The following is a 24,595-nucleotide window of genomic DNA, read 5'->3' as shown; positions in this document are numbered from 1 at the left end:
GCTGTAAACAATAATGTGTGAAAAGTATAGTTTTGTCTTTATTCGTTATTTTTATTAATCAATTTATCTTATTCGCTAACAAAAGTATCTTTAGATTTTGATATTGTTTTTGTTCACGTGTGTTCTTTTTATTTCAGCCATTGTCTCGTTTTCGTCACGTAAAAAAACGTCGTCTACAAAAAACTATGACGTAAATTTTTCATCATCGAAATGAACACTGGAGCAAGAGTCAAGCCAAAAAGCAGAAAAAAATAAAGTAGCAAATACTCAGGGCAATAAATCCTTCTTGTTTTAGCAGCTTTGGGTTATTTAAACGACTCGGTTGTGACCAAATTTCCCGACGCCAAACTGACAATTCAGGGATGAACAGGATTTAAAGGAACAAACACTGTTAAACAGTACGGATCCATTATTGTGGCTGATTATTGGTCATTTGGGTGAGTTAACAATAAGCACTCAGACACTGCTTTATAGCTGGGAAGAGCCTGTGTCTACAGGCAGTAAAGCAAAGCAATAAAACTGTAAAATTTCACTGCGGGTTTAAAACACAATCCATAGATGTTGGTATATTTCTTGGAAAAAAAAAAATAAAATAAAATGTTGTGCTGCTTCCTACTTTAGAGGCTGTAATTATCAGCTCCACGAGTGCTGGCTGCAAATTGGATTCCCAGGCTGGTGCCTTTGAATATGGGCCTGAGAAATAGTGCTGAAGATGCAGGTTGGTTAAGCCTTTCATCAATTTCACACACCGTGTGACATTTAAGGGAAAAAAGAAAAGAAAAGCGTGTTTGTGCACGAGCGCCATCTTGATACATCAGCTCATCTGCAGCACTTTTACCTCTCGCATACGAACATTTCTAACGACCCTTTTGGGATAATGTTAGTCTGAACAAGGCAGAAATAATGAGGAAAACTGAAATAAATTTGTCATAAAAAAATTTATTTACACTTACCATTTAACATTAGATATACAGCACAGTGATGTCAATTTTTGTGTGTGGGAACACAATTTTCTCATATTTTTTGTGCTGCAGGAAACAATTTATTTTCATACTTCGTGGCACAAATTTGTGTCGTGCTGCTTTGAAAGAATTGGAAACCCTAACCCTAATCCTAAATACAATGTTTTAAAATGTAATTGCACAAAATAACTTCTAATTGAAATGCATGAGTTTGAAAGTCGGGTCAAGCAGCACGAGAAAACCCCCCCCCCCACACATTTTTAGTTTGTGTCGTCTTATATTTTTGTTGTTTTGTGCGTTTTTGTTGTCATTTTGTATTATTTTTCTCTTATTTTGTAAGCTTTAGCTGTAATTATATAGGTTTTTGGAATCATTTCAGGTTTTCGTTGTCTTTTATTTTGTTGTTTTGTGTGTTTTTTGTCTTTGGAGTCATTTGTGTGTGTTTTTGTTGTCATTTTGTATATTTTTCTCCAATTTTGTACGCTCTAGCTGTCATTATGTATGTTTTGGGAGTCATTTTATGTCTTTGTTGTATTTTTGAGTTTTTGTGATTTTGTGCAACTAGCCTTCCAAACGTTAGCTTAGTTTATTTGGTGATAACTCTCAAAGTCCTAAAACAGTGTTCAATGTGGAAAACCATCAATGAGCCAAAATGCTAATATTTTTGCCTTTAATAGCAAATGCAAATAAATCTGAGTCATACTAATATCCAGAAACCTAAAGCTACGTCACATTCAGCTGCTTATTGGGTGCTAGCGATGCTAGCATTAATATTTTTGCACCTTGAGTTGTAGTGTTTGTGGTGAATTAATTATAAAAAATATTACAATTGAAAAACATTAATTTGCCTTTGTATTCCTCAAGGTGTTAGATAAAGTCACCTTCATATAGAAAATCACTAAAGTTATCAAGTATCTGCCTAACTAGCATGTTAGCATGTCGCTTTCTTGGGTTGTGGTGTTTGGAAATTGCTGAAGTTGTAATTTTTTCTTTGCTTTTTTAAAAGGAAATGTGTTAGATTCTGCTTTGAAAGGCACTAAATAAGATCAAACTCAAAAACAGTAACAATATTTTGTTGTCAAATAAACCAACCGTTAGCATGTAGCATGCGGCCTGCATCTGTTAAGGTAGCTAGTCTGTGAATTAAACGACTGAGTTCCTTTTAAAAATTACAATTTGTTGTTAATTAGAAAAATGACAAAGGCTTTGTGTGTTTCTATTGATAGTTTGTGTGTTTTTGTTGTCATGTAATGTAATGTAATGACTATTTTGTGCATTTTTTGCTTTCATTTTGTGTGTTTTTTGTTTTTGTTTTGTTTATTTTTCTATCGTTATGTGTGTTGTGAGTCATATTGTGTTTTTGGAGTCAATTTGTCGTCTGTTTTTGCACATTAGAAGCTCAAATTGAATATAAATAATCTGCTTTATAAAACATGAAGCCAATGAGTGTTATCAATATCTGAAAGTAGTCTGAAAGCAACTGCAGGACCTCATTGTTCTTCTAAAGCGACGTCTTTGTGTGATGCCAAAAATCCTCACTTTCACTAACTTATCTCTTCAATGAGGTGCCACAAAAACACCATCGGGGGTGCGTGGGGGGTGGAGGGGGGTTTCACTTTCAGAAGTTGTTGTTTTATCTCTGCAGTTCTTTTCCAACACGAGACATGAAAACCTCTTTGTTGGAAAAAAATAAAAAGAGGAATCCACGGCTGAGATTTGCGGGCCCACAGAGGGGATCCGACGAGCTGATAAGAGAGGATGATGCGAGGGGTGCTAATTCCCCAGATAACATTCACAGACAAATCTCTCTTTTGATGTGTTGGAACACAATCAGACTGCAAAAATCTATGAAGCACAGTTCAAATATAGACCCCGGAGCGACGCCGGAGCTGCTCAAGGGGTATTACTGGGAGATTGTGTGCGAGCTGAGGTGAGATAAGTGACCGGGCTTTATCTTTTATGGGAGCTCATTACATGTACAAGTGTTAGCAGTCATTTTCATTAATCCATTGGCCCACAGATAATTTCTCCTTAATACAGCCCATCTGCATGCTGATAAGCAAAGTCCCGGCGTAATTTGACGCTGTGACCTGGTGACATTGGTGAAATTCACTGCAGCAGACGCGTACGATGCAGGTGTGCACCAGCGACGGGGTCAATCACACTTTTCAATTACAATTACGTTTCCAATCACAAATAAATTACAATTATATTTTTTTCCCTGGAAGTCAATTACAATTACATTCTCAATTACTAAATTTAATTTACAATCTTACGACCTGTTATTCATATAGCGTTGCGATGATTGCAGTAGTTTGCGTTCACACTATTGTTACTATTGTTCAGTGAAGATTCACTGGCAGGTAATACTAATTAATAATTGTTAACTACATATGTGTAAGCCATAGAACTGCGTTTAATCAAATTATGATTGACAATTGTGATTGAATATCCACAATTACAATTACAAAGTAAATTATCTGAACATTTCAAATACGATTACAACAGGAACAGATTTTTGACCAGGGTTGGGATCAATCATAATTGTATTGTATTTAATTACAATTATGGCATAATTATAATTGTAATTAAAAAATACACTGCTGTCGTAATCATTAATAAATTGTACATAAGTGTAGATAAGTGACTTTGTAATTGTAATTGCCATGAAAATTCAATACAAATCGTCAATTGTAATTTAACCCAAAACTGGGGAACCATGTTACAGTTCTACACATGTATAGTTAATAATTAATAAATATGTTTCATATCAAACTTTCCCACATTTTACAATTTTACAAAAAAAATAATTGAGGGGTATACTAACACAAAAAAGGCTCAGACGCACACATCAAAAATATTAAAACATATATTTTTTCATTGATTAGGGCGCCTAACAAGGTAGCCAATAGATAGGAAAGAAATTAGATGATAGATAATTGTTTTTAATGTATTTTACAGCTGATTTAGGACCTGTTAGCATAAGAGATGCTAACAGAACGCTAACACAAGAGGAAGGTTAACTTTTATGAGGTTATTAAATTCAGGATCATGAATTGTAATCAAACTTTAGTAATTGAGAACGTAATTGTAATTGACTGAGGATAAAAACAATAATTGTAATTTAATTGTAATTGGAAAAAATGCTGGCCACTGTAATCGTAATTGAATTGTAATTGAACATGGGCAATTGAAAATGTAATCATGAATGAAAATTGTAATTGACCCCAACCCTGGTGTGCACATAAGAGAAAACAATGGAACCTAAAAGGAAAACAAAACAGAATATATTTAAAACTGCTCATCTCTCCATCTTTTACTCAGCCTTGGTTAAAAGTCTCCATGGCAACAAAGGCTAGCGTCCAATGAGAGAGAGCGATGCCATTGTCTTGTCGTGGTCCATCTGCTGCTATGCAGAACCTTTAGTGGCGTGTTGGAGTTCAAAGTAGCGGCAGTTACACACAAACCCATTCATTCCAAGGCCTGTAAATACAGCAGAGCATGAGGAAAACACTGATTTGGAAAAAAGATGGAGACGAGCTGCCTTTAACTTGTCCTTAAAAGCCACGAGCGCCAGGAGGGAACAAATCCTTTGAATCGCTGCCATCGCACTGATGACCATGAAGACTATGACCTTGTTTTTATCTGTGCTCAGCAGATTGGAAAACAAAGGCATTGTTGGTGTAAAGGAGGTTACACGCACACACACACACACACACATCACAACACAACACAGCTTTGGCAGTTATTGGCTTGTATTTAAATGATTTGGTGCTTGGAGGATACAACAAACAAAAAGAAACACCTTTAAAGACAGACGTTTGGGTAAAACCAGAACAATGAGTAAATCTTAAAGATACGTCTTTGACACAAACCCAAAGGCCGTCGCTTGAACTTAACTGAGATTTAAACAATTACTGTCCACTACAGTAAGAAACTGATGTGATAAACACATCTTTAATGCAAGACTCAAGATTCTTTTGCAGCTTGAACAAATAACGAAGAGTTGTACAGTATGTATTTTTGGATTCATATTGTCTGTTTTTGTTTTTATTTTGTATATTTTACACTTATTTCGTGTATTACGGTTGCTATCATGTATATTTATTCTTATTTAGGATATTTTTTTTAATGTACTTTTGTTTTTTGTTGTTATTTTGTGTTTTTGGAGTCATTTTGTATTCTTTTTTTTCTCATTTTACAAGTTTTTGTTGTCATTAGTGTTTTTGGAGTATTTTTTGTGTGTTCTTGGAGTCATTTTGTATTTTTGTTGTCTTGTATTTTGTTGTTTTCTTGTGTTTGTTGTAATTTTTATATTTTAATCTCATTTTGTGTATTTCTGTTGCCGATATCTGTATATTGTCTCTTATTTAGGATGTAATTTTTTGTAAGTTAATTTGTTTTTTGTTGTCCATTTGTGTTTATGGAGTCATTTGTAGGTTTTGTGGTTCTATAGTAATTTTGTATACTTTTCTCCCATTTTTTTTTTTGTCATTATGTGTGTTTTTGGAATCATTTTTGCTTTTTTGTCATACTTTAGTGTTTTTATGTCATTTTGTGTATTTTTGTTGTCATTCTGTAATATTTCTTTGTCTCATTTTGTTTGTTTTTGTTGTCATGTTTTCAGTCATTTTGTGTATTTTGAAGTGAATTTGCATATTCACATTAGGAACCACACCAAAATGTTCCGTGGTACGCCTGTGGCCCCCCATAGATGAGATGACACCATCCAGGTGAAATAGCTGGAAAGACTGAGGTGGATGTATCTACTTTCTCCTGCAGGGGACTGACTGTAGGTGGGTTAGTGAGAGGATCTTGACCTCACATGGTGAATGCAACAAATGACAGATGTTTAACATAAAAGCAGCCATGATGCAGCAGATTGGGTTGAAAATGCTTTGCGATCGCCATGGAAACAAAAGCGAATTGCATAAAAAGAGCCCACTCTCGCAGGTCTCTGATTGTTTTTCGCGCTCAGTGACATTATGAGCAACAGAAGTGGCCTGGCAGATATGAAGGTAATGGCGTCCTATTGATAGCCGTTTGTCACGTTTTTAACCTGTTGCTAATCATTGCTTGGCTTGTATTTTTCCCTATAAATGTGTTTGTTTCAACAAATCTCACCCTTTTTGCGGTTCTGTGTCCTTTTCAGTCGCGTCCACTTCCTGAAGGTGCTGGTAGGCGGGGCCTGAAAACTTGGATCCTCCAACGGGGTTTAGCCTCCCTCTCGGTATGGGCGGGGTTCGTCGTGAAGCCGACCAATGGGATGCCCTTATTCTCTGATCTGGGCTTTGAGATAAAGAACTCTTCCTGTGAGAGGCAGAATAGAAAAACATTTTTTCAGTACATGTTGACATTTTCATCAGATAAAGGATGTTTCCCAAAAGTGAGTGTGGCCTTGGGAATTCTAATTATCCCAAATGATCATCATTGAAACATAAAAGAGGCAGAAATTAACAAACCAACAAAAGGTTGCTTTGAATGAATACATATTCACTGTCAAAAAACCCCAAAAACCCCATCATTATTTTGTCAAATTTGATGAATCTTTATGAAATTGGACTCAATTATGTCTGATTGGTCTCTCAAATACAGCCCTGAGTTTCATCCTGATCGTATTTGGATTTCCCATTTAATCGTGATTTTTCAAAAAAATGGGCGTGCCCATAAATTTGGACCTACTGTATGTTAACTCATTCACTGCCAGCCATTTTCAGAGCAGCCAGCCCCATATTACCAGGCGTTTTAGATGATTTTCACTGATTTTTCAAGACCCACAGAATATTTTGTACTATGACAATCTGAACTCTGAAACCATTTTCTGAAATATTATATTTTTGTTTCTAGCTGGTTTCATTCTTCCGTAATCGGCAGTTGAATAAAGGCAAGTTTCACACAAATCGCCAGTTTGTGACAAAAAGCCTTTTTCTGTCAGTGACTTTGAAGCAATTTTTTTTTTGGCTTTAGTGTCACCTCAACATTGGTTTCCTTCTTTAAAACTACAAAAACAACACTGAGACCGAGCTTTTGATGGCAAAATAATTATAAATTTTCTATCTGGGTCAGAATTTAATGGATTTCTTACTGTATTTTCGCATTCCTCCAAGTCTCTCCCCCCGTCATTCTCCCCACACACCACTTCCTCCTTCTCCCGGACATGCGAAGTGTCACCGCTTGCCCCATTTTTTGATTGTTTTTTCTCACCATCGTGACACGCTCAATAGTCCACTTAGTTCCACACATGCTTTGGTCAAGTGTACGGTGCTGTGAGCTGCTGGAAACTTTAGCATCAACTCTCATAGTGCCATTTTCTGTCTGGTAAACTCCTTTCCTCTCCCTCTGGGCTCTGCCCTTCACGGGTGATCTCTTATCCAAAGGTGCGCTGCTGCCACCTACATCTCACCAGTCACTAAATCATTGTACAATATATATATTCACGGGAGAGCTTCGTCACACTGTCTTCTAGCAACCCCAGCCGAAAAACACAATTGACTTCTTTAGACGTCTTTGGCAGTCAATGAGTTAATGGGGATAAAAATGTCTTTAAAGTGTGAATGATTATGGTTCCATAATCAGGATCACTGATCCAGATAACTGCCAACATCTGGAAAAGAAGAGATTTGGTGCTTGTCAAAGGTTTGTGCTCTCTGATTGGTCTTGTTTTGTTTCTTTGCGGCCCGGCACCAAAGGGTCTGCAGCTCGGTGTTTGGGGGTCATAGCACTGTACGATTCTGCTAAACACAAGTTGGTATAATGCATTAATGACATGATGAGACAATTAGAAAAACTAGAAGCTTGATAGCGTTGCAGTATTTAGTGTAGCTATAAAAACTCATACAAACATTGTTGTCTATTTTGCACTGGTACACTACACTGCAACCTTTCTTAGCCACACATGGCTGAATAATGATGAACACCTATTGGCTGCTGATTAGTTTCTTTGCAACAGCGAGGGGATCACAGCGAGAGGGAAAAGGAAAAAGAAAAAGTTCAAACAAGGCTTGAGCCCAAAGGGTTAGTTTGTTGGACTTTATGGCTGAAAGGCTGTCTGATCTGATTTCTGGTGTTTCTGGGAAAATCTCTTTCAAGCTGCAGCCTGGATCCAGTTTAAAAAGGGCGATTAACCTCCAGCTGCTGCAGGAGTTGTTCAGCAATAACAGGTGGGAAACCACAGGTGTTATTGAAAGGCAAATAACTCAACTTGGGTTCTGATGAAAGAGGTAAAGGGATAAGGGATGGTTTCTTCTTTGACAACATGAAGTTCAAAAGACTTCACTTCAAGGTGAGTCTTTAAACATCGGCCTCTCCACGGTTTCTCTCACATCGACTTGTCACCAACTTAGATAAGAACATATGACCTATGTAAAAGGTAGAGTTAGACACTTTGCTATCTGATTTTTTTTCTCATATCATTATTCTGTTGCTTGCGGTTCCTTTTCATTCATTGATGGGTGGCAGTAATGTACATGCGAACATACTAACTAATGTTGGGTAGAGACATGAAGATTTTCAAAATCTAAAGAGATCTTTTATTTTTATGTATCCTTTTCATCTTTATCGCAAACCACACACGGAACCACTCTGTCCTACCAACGATCTCCTTCCAAAACAGAAATCTTGCGTGTCGATCGGAATTCTAAACTCGTAAAGGCCGAGTTCTGAGTTGTCTTGAACGTAGCTTTACGTGTTTCTCAGTCAGCTTGCTTCTTGATTGGCTACAACCAGTTCCACGTCACAAATCACGAGGTCATGAGTCTGAAGTTGTCGGCTTTCACCAGACTTGAGGAGTATTGGTCATAAATATTGAACAAGTTTCAAAGCAGATTTTCAGATTAACACCATCACAGGATAATCTTATAAAATAATCTTCCAAGACATTCCTTGGTCGGTAGAGGTGAAAATCGAGACAAAAACATCCTGTGTGTACCCTGCTTGATATCTACAGGAAGAAGTATATATAGACGGGAGGAAACATTGACCAGCAGACCTGTTTTTGTCTTATTCTGTACCCGATTTTCAACATCAGTCAATCTTACAATGACTATTGCATCAATCATTTTGATTGATGACTAGTTGGTTCTGTTCAGTGAACACGATGTGAGCTCCAACTCTATCAGAACTGAACACTTTTCATGTGTCTTGCTGGTAATGCATTAGCCCGAGCAGCTCGAGCACACCGCTGAGCAGTGCGAGAAAAAGCTTAGTGAGATTTACGCGTCTGTGCCTCCCACTTTATCTCTGTCCCATCTCTTCGGTGCTCATGACTGTTATGGATACGCCTATTAACATGTTTATAGCTTTAATTATAATTACTATCATTCTTCCGTAAATCTGCAATTAGCTTTTGCTGCACTCTGATGTAGATAATTTAATTTCTCTCTTCGCTGAGTCCATGCTGATTACAGGAATGGACAGTGAAGTTGCCCATTGTTGGTGTAATCTGATTTACTTCTACTTTCCTGCAGCAAGAATCATGTCTCATTGCACACGTGTGTGTGTGTGTCTGTGTGTCAAACCTGAGCTGTTTCGCGCTGCCTCTGGAACTGCTGGAGGGTGCAGCGGTAGCGATGCTGCAGTTTGTGAAACTGGACTCACAAACGTTTCCATGGCGATGGTGGGAGGTTCGTTTGAAGTACTGGGGAGACAAAAGAGGAAGAGACAACAAGATATTGTTTGTGCTGTTGTAATTTAATACAAATTGTTTTTCCAAGCTTAGATTTTGACTGTTGGTCATCAACATGTTCTTGATTATCTTGCAAATAAGTTGGTGTTATAGTTTCTAATGAGCATTTTTTGTTTTGATATCTTTTCTTTAAAGAATAACTAAACCCAGAGGTTTTGGCTGGTGTGCATTGGGCTGAAATTGGTCCAGTCTATACTATAAAATCTCCAAAGAACAAAGTTTGCTATGCTAACTAACTACTCAATACTCAGTGTAGCTCTCTATTCACAATTATCTCAATCCAACCTACTGGCCACAGATTGCCAACTAACCTCCATAGTTCGGGCTTTTAAACCAACAACCTGTCTTTTGGATCCAATCCCAACTACACTGTTTAAATATGTTTTTCATACTGATTAGCACTAATATGGTGAACTGGATCGACACATCTTTAGTAACAGGTTATGTGCCAAAGGCTCTCCTTAACCACTCTCCTTAAAAAGCCTACCCTTTATCCATGGGATTTGTCCAACTATAGGCCAATATAGTCAGCAGAAAAAGGTGGTTTGATGTTAGCGACTCTTTAATACTAGAGCTTGATATCTCACTTTATGCCTTATAGAACTCTCTCTGCCTTCATTTGCATTGGCCTCTTTCCTTTCTCTCTTTTTGTTTTGCTGGCCTTCAGTTTTCAGGTATCTAAATAGTTTTTTTTTCCCCATTGTGCTATACAGACTCTATATTCATCCTTCTACCTCTTTCTGTCTGCAAAGGCATAATTGTGCAATACATCACAGAAGCCTTTAACTCAGTGCTCATAGAATAGTGTGAACTCCTCAAGGATATCACTGAATATTTTGAGCTTTACAAATGTTTTTTTTGGCTTTCCACTTAAAAATATGGAATGCATACATTGTGTTGATTGTGGGTTAGTGTCTTTTCATCCACTCAAAGCTTATACTGGTTACATCCCTGTGGAACTGACAGTTTTCTCTCTATCTCTCTCAGCAGTATCCAAACAGTACATTTCCTACATAGTATCATTCTGATTTTATGTGAATTCTTGCTGCAAAGCACTTTGTATTTTCTTTAATAACAATCCTGGTTCAAAGTCTGACTGAGACGGTTGTTACCTAGACGGTTTCTTTACAGAACACGGCCTCATTAGTATCGGTGTGCTCATGTGACTGCCCAGTCTTTGTTAGTTTTACCCTACTGATGATGTGTTGTTGCAATAGTCATTTTTCATGTTCTTTCCTATCAATGACAAATGAACTACATAGGGGCGTTGAGAAAAATGAGAGAGCTGGTTATTAACCAGAACACACTGAAAACTATCCCACTTTGACAACTGAAATTTCAGGAAATTAAAAGCTTTCCTTCCAATCTCTGTCTCTATAAATAAGCTGCTGGTCCAAACCGTTCTACCTCCATCCAACACTGACAAAAACAAAGTGACCGAAAGAACAGAGAGAAAACTACAGTTTCATTAGTGTGCCATCTTTCTATATGCACTTGAACAAAAAGCAATAAGTAGAAATACAATTCAATAACGTCTGTTGAGCATTTAGGTCTTTAACTCACTCCAAAATCCCAAATATGGTCTGATCCTGAACACTTTTTCTTGAGTTATGATTCAACTTTGTGTCCCTGATTACTTACCATACAGTTAAATCTAAAAATTATGGGTGTCCCGATTACTAACCAATATGATTAACAATAATTCTGCCTTGAGAAATGGCCGATACCAATATCTATGTATAATGATATCAGCATGGATCATGCATACATTTATTACTTAATCTGTATTGTGGAATGTTAGGAAACGCTTTATCAAGTGATATTACTCAGAGAACAATAGTCAGCAACAGCAGGTATGAGAAAAAACTGACCCATTTATTATTAACCATATGGGTTACAGTACATTCATTTGAACCTTAAACACAAGAATATTCTACAAAGAATACATTAAAAATTAAAAGACCCTAAAAAATAACTTCAATCAATTAATTAAAAAAAACAAATATGTTTCTAAATAACCACCAGTTCAACTTAATCATACATTGTTTAATGTAATGCATTTCTTTTTTTTTAATGGAGGGGACAGATGTTCTGCTTCTTTTAATTGATGTTTTTTTTTTATTTTCAGTGTTGAAGTGAAATAAATATTTGTTTTAAAATACCTTAAATAAAATAAATGAAGAAACAAAAGCATATGAACATATGACAGTATCTATCTCTGTGTCTAATTCTCTTATCCCCAATATGCCGAGCCTGATGGCTTTTATTTTATTCCTGATTCTGAGTCCTGAATAATGATAGAAAACTGTTGATTTTCCTTTTTGAAAAACTTGTTTTAATTCTGCCATGTCAAGTGGTGTGTTACTTTAAATCTATATAACTAAAATGTAATTGTATTTCTTTGCTGTTTAATCAGAACAGTCAGAACAGTCAGAACAAATTACCCTCAGGCTATGAATAAAGTAATGTGCGTTAAATTATATCATTACCTTAAACAACACATAATGTGTAATAAATGTAGAGTTTAATTCAAAATTATCTCACTGCGTAACAGAGCCTAATACAGACATTTTAATATTGTTCACTTTTTCTATTCATAGAGCGATATGGCTGTTGTTTGGTGGCTGTTTGCTAAATTAAAATGATGGCAGGCTGCAATATAATTACTGTCCTCAGGTAATTATAACTAATAGGAAACAATGTTATTTTTAGGCCTGAATCTGAACACGGAAAAGTTAAATTAAAACATGTTTGTCACCTCAAAGACAGAAAAATGACTCTAAAACTGATGTGGATATTTCTGTTTGGTTTGATTGAGGCTTGGGGAAAATGGCGTGGTGGGTGTTGGGCACACTAGGTAGCTTTTTATAGTTGTCATCAATATAAACTTAAAGCTTTTCTGCAGAGCTGCAGGCAAAGCAACTCTTTAAGCTCCATAAACGTGAGCAGATACAAATGGCAAAAGTAATCATCGCTTCGACAGTGACTTCTTGCCACAGCTGGATCTATGTGGTGCCATAAGGGTGAATCAAATGCTTTATATTCATGCACTTTGTGTGTGTGTGTGTGTGTGTGTGTGTGTGTGTGTGTGTGAGAGAGAGAGAGAGAGTGTGTGTGTGTGTGTGTGTGCATTGCAGGGGAGGTTTTAATCTCAGAGATAGGGACCAGCATACACCCTTCGCCTCTGGCAGTGAGATTTCTTTCCCGTACACTGAAAGTAGAGGATGATTTGTACAGATATTGTTGTCAATATGAGCTTTAGAGCATTGCACACACACGCACACAACCACACACACGTAGCCATGAACGTATATATACTGTATATGTGTGTGATTGACTGAGTCCACCTGCGTTGTGTCATGCATAGAAATCGGCTCCAGTGATGAATTCCCAATAGATGTAAATTCTAAATGAAGAAACATCGGCTTGCCCTATAATTCTGGAATATTCCCTCACATAATGATGGGCTCAGAAAGGCATGATGTCATGATTCATCAATAGCTCAGGATGGATAAGCAGCGAACAAATCAGCAGCAGTAAAGTCTCTGATTGTGGTTTTCAGCCCAAATGAGGCAGAGCTGGTGAAAATAAGGTGTATCAGTCAATATAGAATCTGCATCAGGGGTGTCCAACTCATTTTAGTTCAGGGGCCAAAGACGGAGCTGTTTGAGCTTAAGTGGGCCACAGATTTTTGGTGGGAAAATAAGGAAATTCAACATTAATGTGCTTTGGTTTGACCTTCCATGTATAAATGATATATACAGTAAATTACAAAATATGTGAGTATTTATCATTCCCTGATTTGGGGCATTTTGGGAAATTTCATGGAATAATTTGAGGAAAATTGGCCAGATTTTGGAAAAATGTAGTTATTTCAACAATTTCAAAATAAATATGACTGCATTCATGTGATATAAGAACTGTAAAACTGAGATCTGCAAATATTGTGGATTCTAATCGAATTTTTGTATTTGGAAGGCCTGAGATAGCTACGACTGAATTAGTTTGTAATTTACAAAATGTTCATGTTTTTTCAATCATTTTTACTTTCTCATGCGGGCTAAATTTCATGCTCTCATGCAGTGTTTCCCACATGAGGTACGTGTAGCCCTAGGGGTACGCAATGGCACTACTTGAGAGAGAGAGGAAAATTATTAATTCAACTAAAATAATTATCTGTGTGTTATCAATTGTTAATTCCATCATTATGCCCTATAGCTGTTTTTGAATAGTTTTCTAAGCAAAATGTTGTAGTCAGACAAAGGGGGTACTTGGATTCAGAAATAAGAGAAAGGGGGTACTTAAGACAAAAAAGTCTTAGAACCACTGTTCTAAGGGGCCGGGTTTGGCCCCCCGGGCCTTCAGTTTGACACATGTGATACACATTAAGAGTTTTCTGTATAATAATAACTTTAGCAGTTAAACATGTGTTACTATGTGAATCTATGAGCGACGGGAAGATGTTTAGTCTTCCTTTTTTTTTTTTTTTTGTCTGCACATGCTGTCAAAAATCTACACTACAACAAGTGCAATCTTTTTAAGACAGCAATGCATGTTTGGTCTTCCAAAGCCTTGTTGTCTTCTTGTGGCTGCACACATGTTCACAAAACACAATGCTGACCCCATCCCAGACTCTCCGCGCTCACAAAATTTGGTAATTGATCGCCTGCAGGCAGAAATCAATGGGATTCTGGGTGCACAGGTACAAAAACAAACAAATGAGATTCGTTTGCATGCAGGGTTCCCAAAGAACTGCGTGTAGGGGCGTAAAAGGCTAAATAAATATAGTTTTAAAAAGTGGGATTTATTCACTGAAGATCAAGTCTGGGTTTCTTTAACAACACATTCTCGAGAGTCGGTAAACACTCATCCAAACCCACAGGCTGAGTTAACAGTTGAAGAAGCCAAAAGGAGAATCTCACACAGTGTTCAGAGGAAAAAATGCTACATTTTTCTTACTAGGGCTTCTCATTTGAATAATAATGAGTAGAGCATTCAATCCAAACAGAGACATAAGCATTACCGTTCAACCTGAATTAGAGTAAGACAAATGCTTATAATAAATCATCTGCTTTTCTAGCCAAAAGAGACAGAAGGCTTAGATTGTTGTGCTGTGTTGGGCATCCCTGATTGTTTGCTCGGATAGTCCGCTTCGTTTGGGTCGGTGAAAACATGTAAACAAAGTCTAAAGCAGATTAAACAGGCAAAGTCTAGAGCAATTAGGTACACTGTACACTACGCATTCACACTTGCACACAATACGCACAAAACATGGCTTTAAACCCACCAAAATCATGCCAACGTGTTGCTGCTCCATTGATGAATGTTGTGGAAGAACAAATGAAAAAAGCAGAAGTTTCTGTGCACTATTAAGCGCTCACTTTGACCCATTGATCAGAACCTCTTTTTTGGGTTTCTGTTTCTCTGCCTAGAGAAGTCTCTACTCCGGTAACAGCCCCATCAAGTGTTTAGCTCATATAACTGCACCAGAGGCTGTTTGGAGCGGATCAGAAGTCGCACTCTGAATGCAAACCAAGGAAATAAAACCATCAGTTGTCCTCTGCCTACTCGAACCGAGTCCGGTACTAAACTGGTGTGAAACCACCCTATGGCTCTTATTTGTGAACTCACAGTGGTGGTGATCAGCTAGTTTTTACCAAATCTCTTACAAGTCCTCGTCATTGGATCACCACTGCATCAAATTTACAAAACATCTTGACACAGTGGCATGCACTGCAACGTCTCCCCATGGTGGCACGAGTGAAGTATCAACTTATTACTCATCTTTAGTAGACATTGCTACCAATATTATTTTTAAAGGATCCTCCATTGTCTTTAGAAAACTGACCTAAAATCTTTGAAATGTATTTAGAAGATCTATGCCTAACAAAACGCATTATTTTGCGCCATAATCATTTGATTGCCTTTTAAAAATGGGACAACATCACAGTCACGGGCTGCGTCCAAATAGTCCCTCCTACTTCCTTTCTTATCCACTGTTCTTTAACCCCCGGAAATGTTTAAATGGCGGCCATGATAAAAGAGCATTCAAATTTTCTGAGGAAAGGAGGCGCGGTCGTAGGATTATTACGTCACCTAGTGGAAGTGCATCTGATCGTCAAAACAAACGTGATCACGTTTTCCTAACTCCTCTCCTAACACCTTTCCTTAACCCCGTGACGTCATCCACGGGGTTATGGAAAAGTGGATCGAAAAGGAGATAGGAGGGACTATTCAGATGCAGCCTCAGAGCCTGTGTTCCGCCATCTTGAAATCACGTGATTCATGACATCACACGCCCCACTAACTGTAAACAGCCCATTGTTTTCTATTGGAGTGAATGTTCAGTCTGCTTTTAATTTCATTTAGCAGCTTTTTCAGCCAAAATGTTAACTTGTGCTGCGTTCGGTTGCTCTAGAACAATCAGCAAAAGTCAAAGATATTGATGTAACAGTGTTTTGTTTACCTGTGACCACAGGGGGTGATAGTTCCTACTCTGCGGGTTCGTAGTAGACAATGAAGCAGAGAAGAAGAGCTTTCTTAAGGGACCACATGATTATAAGATGGCAGAACACAGGCTGTTAAATGGTAAAGTAGTCCCAGTTTTAAAATGCAATAAAAAATAATATGTTGCAAAATAATGCATTTTGTAAGGCATAGACCTTCTAATAAGTACATTTAAAAGATTTTTTGCCAATTTTGTAAAAACAGTGGAGGATTCCTTTATGTATCAATGTGGATGTAGGATTTTTTTTCAAAAACTTGTAAATTCCACTTTGGGTGGATGTAGCTTTAATCATGGCATTAAAACCAATTCTGCGTATTTCAGAAGTTATAAGATTGAATCTGACAATCCAATTTCTCATTTTCTGGTCAGTGCAACATCAAAATCCATCCTATGTAATGTTTCTGGTCTTCTTATGAATAACCCCATAATATACAAGGAACTAGAAAACACATAACTAAGTGATAAAACATCAGATTGAAATGGTGTTATAACTTTAGAGTAACGTTGGACCGAAAATGCGTAGGAGAAATTATGACTTGACGAGAACATAATATGCGTATTGATTTAGACTGGACAAAAATGTATAATACAAACCAGCCATTCTATTTAACAAATGCTAATATAAAAAAAAAGTAAGATTAACTTCAGGACTTAAATCAAGTGACCAATCAAGTGCTTCAATTCCACAGTCAAACCTAGTGATTAAAAACTGCGCAAACATTCTGTCAGCTGTGTCATTAAGTTCACGTGAGGATTTGTAATTATCTCCATGCAAACTAGGTGTTCAATAAAAAGAAATGGATGCACGTGGGGATGGCTCCTCGTAATTTATCAAAGTTGTATAAATTAATGTTTTGATGGTGAAGAAGCCCCTCGTGCAGCCTTTAAATGTATGCAATCACTTGACTGTGAATGTGATTCAAACACAAAACCCATCCATCACAGCTTTGAGTCACATGTGCAGATTAAATTTGCTCCTTTATGTATAATAAACATGTGAAAATGGTTGAAGCTGTTTTTATGCATATTGGTGCAAAAAAAAAAAAGAAAACACACACACACACTGTGAAGCATAGGCGGAGTTAATTGAGATTCTTGCCGAGGGGGGCAAAAGAAAAAAATAGAATGTTGATGACAAAAATTTGCATCAACGCGTTGTTTAATTTAACCCCTTAATGTCCACAGGTCAACGAATACAGGTCAAAATGCATGTTCTCACTCATTTACGCTCTTAAGGAATTAAATGCTTCTCAAATACAGCAGCATATCACAAGTATCCTATACCAGTTAAAAGCTTAGAATCTTCCATTTTACCCATATAAATAATTCTAAAACACAACCTTCACAGCAAACACAGTCAATTATTTTGTTAAACTTTGAAAAAAAATGGCGACATAACCAAGCCAGCACTCCTTTAAACCTTTAAAACGATGCCATACTGAATCCATTTGTTCCATCAAAAGTGGTCTCAAAATCTTCCTAAGACATTGAAAAATCCAATGAATCCCTAGCCCAGCGATAAGCCACACCCACTTCCTTTTTGTAAGAAAGTAAATTGCCTGTATTAAGTATTAAATAATACAAGGAGATTAGGATGAATACAAGGCTAATGAATTCGAGCATTTAGTCCAAAACACAGTAAAACTGCTGCAAAAAAATAAAAATTTAACATCCTATTTACAAGAAGAAAGCAACTCTGCCCTGATTTCTTACGTTTTAGCTCTGTGAGGATGATCGTGTCATTAATAATCCATATTTTTAGATTAATGTTGTAAGTTTATGCTTCATTTTTGCTGCAGTACCATACATGACCTGCTGGGCGCAGTGTCGCTTCACCATTTACATTGTGAAGAAGAGATACGCAACAGAAGAAGAACCAACCTAAAGTCTAAACTATTTAACGTCACATATATTTTGTACAGTCACTGTGTTTATGGCACATATATTTGTATATTATGTACATTATATTAAGAATTGTATTTTTTTAAATGAATTTGGGAAAACTGTCATGAAAACTTTTGACCACTAGGGGTCAATGCCCCCACAAACTCTGCATATGCCGTGAACTCTGAGTGACATTCACATTAGACACACAAATCAGAGAGATACAGTATGATCACACAGACCACCGCAGAGAAGACAAATAACTGCTAGCCAGTTAGCTAGCTGTTCACTCCCAAACCGCTGAATGACTGGAATCCCTAAGACCCCCTGGGTGGCATTCACAGATGCATAATGTTCCCAGAAAACGACACTGGATGAAGACTTTACCCATCACCATCCTCTGAGGAGTGTGCAGCGTGTGTCTGCTTTGTGATAATATCTGCAGGAATGCAGGTAACAGATGTCTAATTTGGAATGTCTGGTAGCTTCAGATAAGAATTTAAATAATAACCATCACCCTTAAGCCCTTGGCTACATTTTTAATTTACCACCTGGAGTAGAAATACATAAATAAATAAATAAATAAATCCAGGCAGTAACTGCTCCCCAACTGTAATATTACCAACCCCAGTGGAAAGGAGTCACTTTGAAGAATTTGGAAATACAATGAATCTCCTTATCCGCTTTAGTGCGGCAGAGGCAGAATGATTAAACTGCCACTGAATCTGCATTTTCCTTTTTCCATTTACGCTTAATTAGAGCAAGAAATTAGTGAGTAAATATCTGGAGCCAGTAAACAGTGACATTATTGAGCCGGTTCAAAAAGTTATCAACTACATCTCATAAAAAGCTGTTGACAGAAATGGAGCAGAACAAGCCTCCATTTTAGCTCAATGGCTCCTTGCTAGCTTGATTACTGAGTATATTGCCCTCAGAGTTGTAGTTATTAACACATTTAATAAAGTCAGGCTCGTACAATGTTTAACAGACACACAGTATTAAACATTTCCGCTCGCAATAAAAGGACTGAGATAAAAAACGGATAAAGTCTGGTACTGTGTATCTGGATTTTGTGAAATACGCAAAATACAAAGACGAAGATATGCTGTTGCTTTAAGGGGAATGACAACCATAGGTGTTTTTGGCTATAGGCGGATTATGAGATTGCATAGAGCAGGATGGGCCACTAGTGGGCACCAAAGCCAAGTCCTCAGCCTCATCTGAGGAGAGTGAAACCTACTAATCTTTATTCCTAATATGCTTAATTTAAAAATATATAGGATAAAGACAGTGTAGGGCTCATAGATCAATACATCAAAGATCATTTACTCACACTACTAATGTAAAAGGTTGAAATTACTGTTTAAAAGTTGGTTTCACTGTAAACATCCTGTTTATTAACGATGGCAAAAAAGTTTTGCGCATTGCATCTTGGGATATGGAGTCCTGTAAACGGATGGGATGCACAGAAGTGTTTTTACTTCATTTTTACTGTAATATCTTATGTTTCTTGACACTATTTTTGTCGTTCCCGGTATTCCACGTGAAAATCTCAATGTTCAATTTTGGCAGAATTTGGATCTTTCCGTGTAAACCCAAAAATAAACATCTACCATTGTTTCGCCACAACTTTCAGCGAAAATGCCAGAAATGTGTTGGTAAGTCATGATGCCAAAGTTTTTCAGGGCAAACACAAGATATCACCGTAAGAATGGAGTAAAAGCACTTCTAAGCATCCATCTATGGAACTCCACATCCCACAATGCAATGAGCAAAACTTTTCCGATAACGTCAACAAACGCGTTTCCAGACACAGACAGTTCAGTGGCATTTTTTTTTTTTTTCGATCAAATGATCTTCGATTCATTGATATCTGAAGCCTACACTATGGATTTAAAAGTAAATGTAGAAAATGTAAAATACAATAATGAAATAAATTATGGCTAGTGTTTTTGAGGTTTAATTAGGTCATTACCGTATGACGTTAGCAGAGTAATACGGGAGTGATTAACAGCAGGTATCCATCATTAATTACTCCATTAACCATTATATTAATTGGTAATCTCTCCAAGTAACTACCCAAACTGGGGGCTCCTAAAGCACATCTTACATATTGTCCCCGCAAAGCTAATAACTCTAATAAAAACATCAGTTAAAATGGGGTTTATTCTCCATAAGATTGTAAACAAATCAAGATAAAAATAACAGATGAAGTTAGAAATGGAAGATATGACACATTTGTTGAATATATTTGGTAAATAAAGGAAGATCCAAACCAGAGCTTAAAAGGAACACCAGCAACAACTGTTGACGGCTGTTATTTTAAATAATTAAAAAAAATATATATAAAAAAATATAATAATAATAAATATAGAAAGGGAAAGCATTGCTTGTTTGGTTTTTTTACTTTTACTTAATATTGTTTCTCTAATGCATCTTTACTTTTCCCCTCAACACTTTTAAAGACAAACTGGAAATATATATATTTTTTTCACCTTTACAAGAAGATTCTCCATAGTGCTTACCTCATGCATTTGCAGGATATCATTGGGACCCTTGTTCTTTCCACCCAGAGCACTGTGGGAGTTGTTTGCTGTGTAGTTTTTCAAACTGCGGCTTTCCTTCAGGTGGGCCTGGAGCTTCTCTCTGCGTCTCCTGAGCACAGAACAATAAATCATAATGCCCATTTGGAACTTCACAACAAATAATCCAGGGTTTCACCTAAAGTTGGTAAAATACAAGGTTAAGTTAGTCATACAGGAAATAATTCATTAATTCTGCAAGCATTTGTTGAACTAGACTAGTCATACTTTCTTCCAAATGTTTGGTGTACCTTCACAGTATTTCACAGCCTTGATGTCTGAATAATTTTGCTAAAAATCCGTAATTCTTCACTGATTCAAAGCAGGAGCTTTTCGACAAAAAACTCATTTAAAATAAAATCAGCTGTGTCTGACAATTTAATTTCTATTCTATAGCAGTTTGCAGCTGTTTCACTGTCAAATATCTACAAATTCCAAATCATTTAATCACTTTATTTTTTTAGCAGCACTTTTTCCTTTGGGTGATGTGTCTTTTTCTAATATGTACAAAATGTGAAAATCCAAAGTTTTGTGTCATTTCTGAACCTTAGCTTCTCTGTGTATGTTAGGTTAGCTCTGTCATGGATTAACAACTTGTCCAGGCTTTCGTTTAATCCTTGACTAAGCTAATGCTCACAATACACAGTTAAAACATAAATGAATGAGTTTGGGGTTAAAGGTAAAGTCTTTTATGATGATTTTTGATATATGAAAAAAAATCTTTAAATACAACCTTTGTGAGTGTGTTTGTTGAACTGCAGACCCCAAAATGCCACTTTTCATTCATTTTCATCAGAAAATAAATGCAACAGAAACACCACATAAAGGTAAATGTCTGTTTTCATGAAAGGAGAGGTTTGAGATGAAACTGATGCGTTGTTTTTGGTTTTGAAGGACACAGCACAAATTAAGAAATATATTTTACATTATTATTATAAAAACAAAAAAAAAGGAAAGTCTTCTTTACAAACCTTCACTTTTATTTTCACTGTAACTAAATGATGGTTGTGAAATAAGGGTATAACTAAGTTGTGTGTTAAACATAATGTTCCACCTTATAAAATGTAACTGGACTTTGTCTAATGATTTCTTCCAAATATTTTCAGTGTGAATCCTTTATTTCTCCGATGTGTTTATTTTTTTTTTGTGCAAATGCGAAGGAGGGCTAAAGTCTTTGACTGGTGAACTAATTAGGTCGAGCTAATTGTGTTCAGACACAGCAACAAAAAGGTCATGAGATAACTGCGCCGGGAGACGAGGAATAATCAGAGCCTTTGGTCCCGACATCATCCGACGTGCATCCATCGGGCTGAGAACGGGCTCCTCTGGGTTTGTTGTTCTGACCGCGTTACGTTACGTAAGCCTAATGATTCCAGCACTCGTTACTCAAGCTTGTAGCAATTAGGCTGACCTGCAGAAAAACCCTGGTCTCACGACTTCATTGCACTGCACCAGAACTGAGCTCATTATCAAAGAAAAAAAACGGCCCATGATGCCTTCAACACTTCCTGTCTGCAGTCACATAAAGTATTTGGAAAATCATCCTTTTTTCCTTTGTGGTCCAATATTTAAAAAAAATGTTTTTCTATCTATGAAGACAACAGAATCATCTTTTTGAAAAACTGCTCTTCTGTCTATTTGCTGTTTCAGCATCCGTATGGTTGAGTTTTCATCCTAAGAAACGTATGTTTTTACCTTTAAACCAAACAAACCTGATTGTATCACAGTGCACCTCCTGCTGTGAGGAAAATTCTGCTTCATTCCTCTTGACTTAAACCTACAGTGTTCAAGACAACACAAATGGATATGCACATGCACATACAAAGAATACAAAGTATTAAATAAAAAAGTAGATTATTTTTGTTCTGCTTCACAATACTTTTAAAATAATCCACCAAGATATTTTTATTGATAATCTGAGAGTAAAATATATTTGATATAGTAAATTTTAATTAGTTTAGATTTACATCTTTTTTTTTTTTATTTGTTTGTGCTACATCTGTATTTAGATTTTTTTTTTTTTTTTTAATAATTAAGTTTTGTGTTCTATTGGCTAGTAGCTCAATAAAATATTTTCTAGGGCAAAGATTTAAATTTCTTTAATTTTTTTTAATTTTTGCTACATACAAACAGATAAAATTACAGAAAAGAAAAAAAAGAAAAAAAAAATACCTACAGGTTACCATAGACAATATTTACAAATGTGAAGTGTGTGTGTGTGTGTGATATTATAATAATTATAATAATAATTATAATAATGGTATTGTGCTATTAAAGGATGAAGGGATGAGACAATAACAAGTTAATAACAGACAAATACATGGGGGAAAATAATGGTCTATATATGTACATACAAAATAGAAATTATAATTAAATTGAGAGATTTTTATATTTATTTTTTATATTATTTCTTTTCACACAATCATTTTTGCTAAATAATTAAGTTTTGTGTTCTATTGACTAGTAATGTATAAAAAAAATAAAAAAAAATATTTTCGAGGTCAAAGATTTGAAATTTTGATACACGCTTTTATTTTGTAAACAGATTGTGCAGCCACAGTTGCTTCCTGTTGCCTCACACATTGGGTTATTTAAGGAATCAAAGCAAAGTCGACACAAATGCAACAAGAAATATTGCACACTTGCCCTTTTACATTATATCTAATATCCTGCATCAATAAAGAGTCACATTGTAAAGTTAATCAGCTCAGAATGAATCATTTGTTGACAAAATGGACTTGAATGAATTCCTCATATTACCTCTGCCTCATTCCTTTCTGTGAGGTTAATTTGCAAGCCAGTAAACGCATCAGACCTGTCACGTTCACAATATCATTCATGTTTTATGTATTTCAATTAAATGTCCTGACAAAGGAGACGAGAGGATTTTCTAGTGACTCCGAGGAGGGAAATTCCACCAAAGATGTGCTTGACAGCAAATCCAAAACAAAGGTGTACCTCCTCCAGCCTGTGAAGCACTGTTGAGTTTTTCGACTAGAAAATGTCATCATTGTTTTTGTAGATTATTATTTTTTAAAAAGTGAAAATAATAATCTTATGATTAATGCAAACATTCTTATCCTGTATAATTTAGTCGACTGTGTCTGTAACAGAATTAGTCGAATAAAATCTCAATGCCATTTAGTCAATTTTGACTAAAACTAAGCTGTCAAAATAAACACTGTTGTGAAGGAGGGAAAATGGCGCCAAAAGTTCCTAGATTTTGCTGCTTTAGAAGGAATAATGACTAACATCACCTGATTAAATCTGTAGGAATTTGCACGATCTACATAAAATGCAATAATCTACAGGAAGAACAATCAATTTAAATGGTTGTCAAACTGGGGGACACACCCCCTCGGGGGTGCTATACAGGGGTGCACTCGAATATATATATTTTTGTTGCACTTTATTAATTGAGCTTCATTATTACTATTCTAAAATATGTGATAGTACATGTTATGTTATTTTCATTTTTTTCCAATAAAAGTTCACATTTTCAAAAATGATTTTGTAGTGATGGGGGCCCCGAGAATTTTTCTTTCTTCAAAAAACAATGTTTGGGTACCACAGATTTAAATTAAACCTTTCTTTTGAATGGGAAGTTATTAAAATGTTACATTTGGGATTAGAGGGTGATATAGACCCTTTGATTGTTTGTAAACATTGTGACGTATTTTGTTGGGCGGGGCTAAGCCTGGAGGCAAAACCACAATTGTCTTCGTTTCTTCCGAGCACGAGTGTCCGCTGGAGTCCTATAAATGTTGGTGACTGTAAACAGCATCAATGATCCTCATGATTGACATGTACAGTAAATAATACACATGTCCAACAAACAGCAGTGAGAAATTCAAAAAATGTGCTCATGTCTGAATAATTCAATTGTGAGAATGTCACCTTTGAGAGTAACTAAGATATTTTACACCCATGTCCATTTGAAAGCATGTGTCCTCGTCTACCAGCAGATCACAGCAGT

The 24,595-nt window shown here is 36.3% G+C and overlaps 1 protein-coding gene across 1 annotated transcript in view; it reads right to left on the bottom strand.

Annotated features, from left to right (window-relative positions):
* nrg3a (neuregulin 3a) overlaps window positions 1-24,595 on the bottom strand; it is a 442,303-nt gene that overhangs the window by 3,058 nt on the left and 414,650 nt on the right. The window contains exons 6-8 of the mRNA XM_028469411.1: window positions 20,563-20,692; window positions 9,479-9,597; window positions 6,087-6,272 (exon numbers count right to left, since the gene is read on the bottom strand). Coding sequence (XP_028325212.1) covers window positions 6,087-6,272; window positions 9,479-9,597; window positions 20,563-20,692 — 435 coding nt within the window. The remainder of the gene's footprint in view (window positions 1-6,086; window positions 6,273-9,478; window positions 9,598-20,562; window positions 20,693-24,595) is intronic.

The sequence above is a fragment of the Gouania willdenowi genome, chromosome 15 (assembly GCF_900634775.1).
Source record: "Gouania willdenowi chromosome 15, fGouWil2.1, whole genome shotgun sequence".
Lineage (NCBI taxonomy): Eukaryota > Metazoa > Chordata > Actinopteri > Blenniiformes > Gobiesocidae > Gouania > Gouania willdenowi.
The sequence above is the reverse complement of the archived record's forward strand: the minus strand, read 5'-3'. Positions and strand labels throughout refer to the sequence as shown.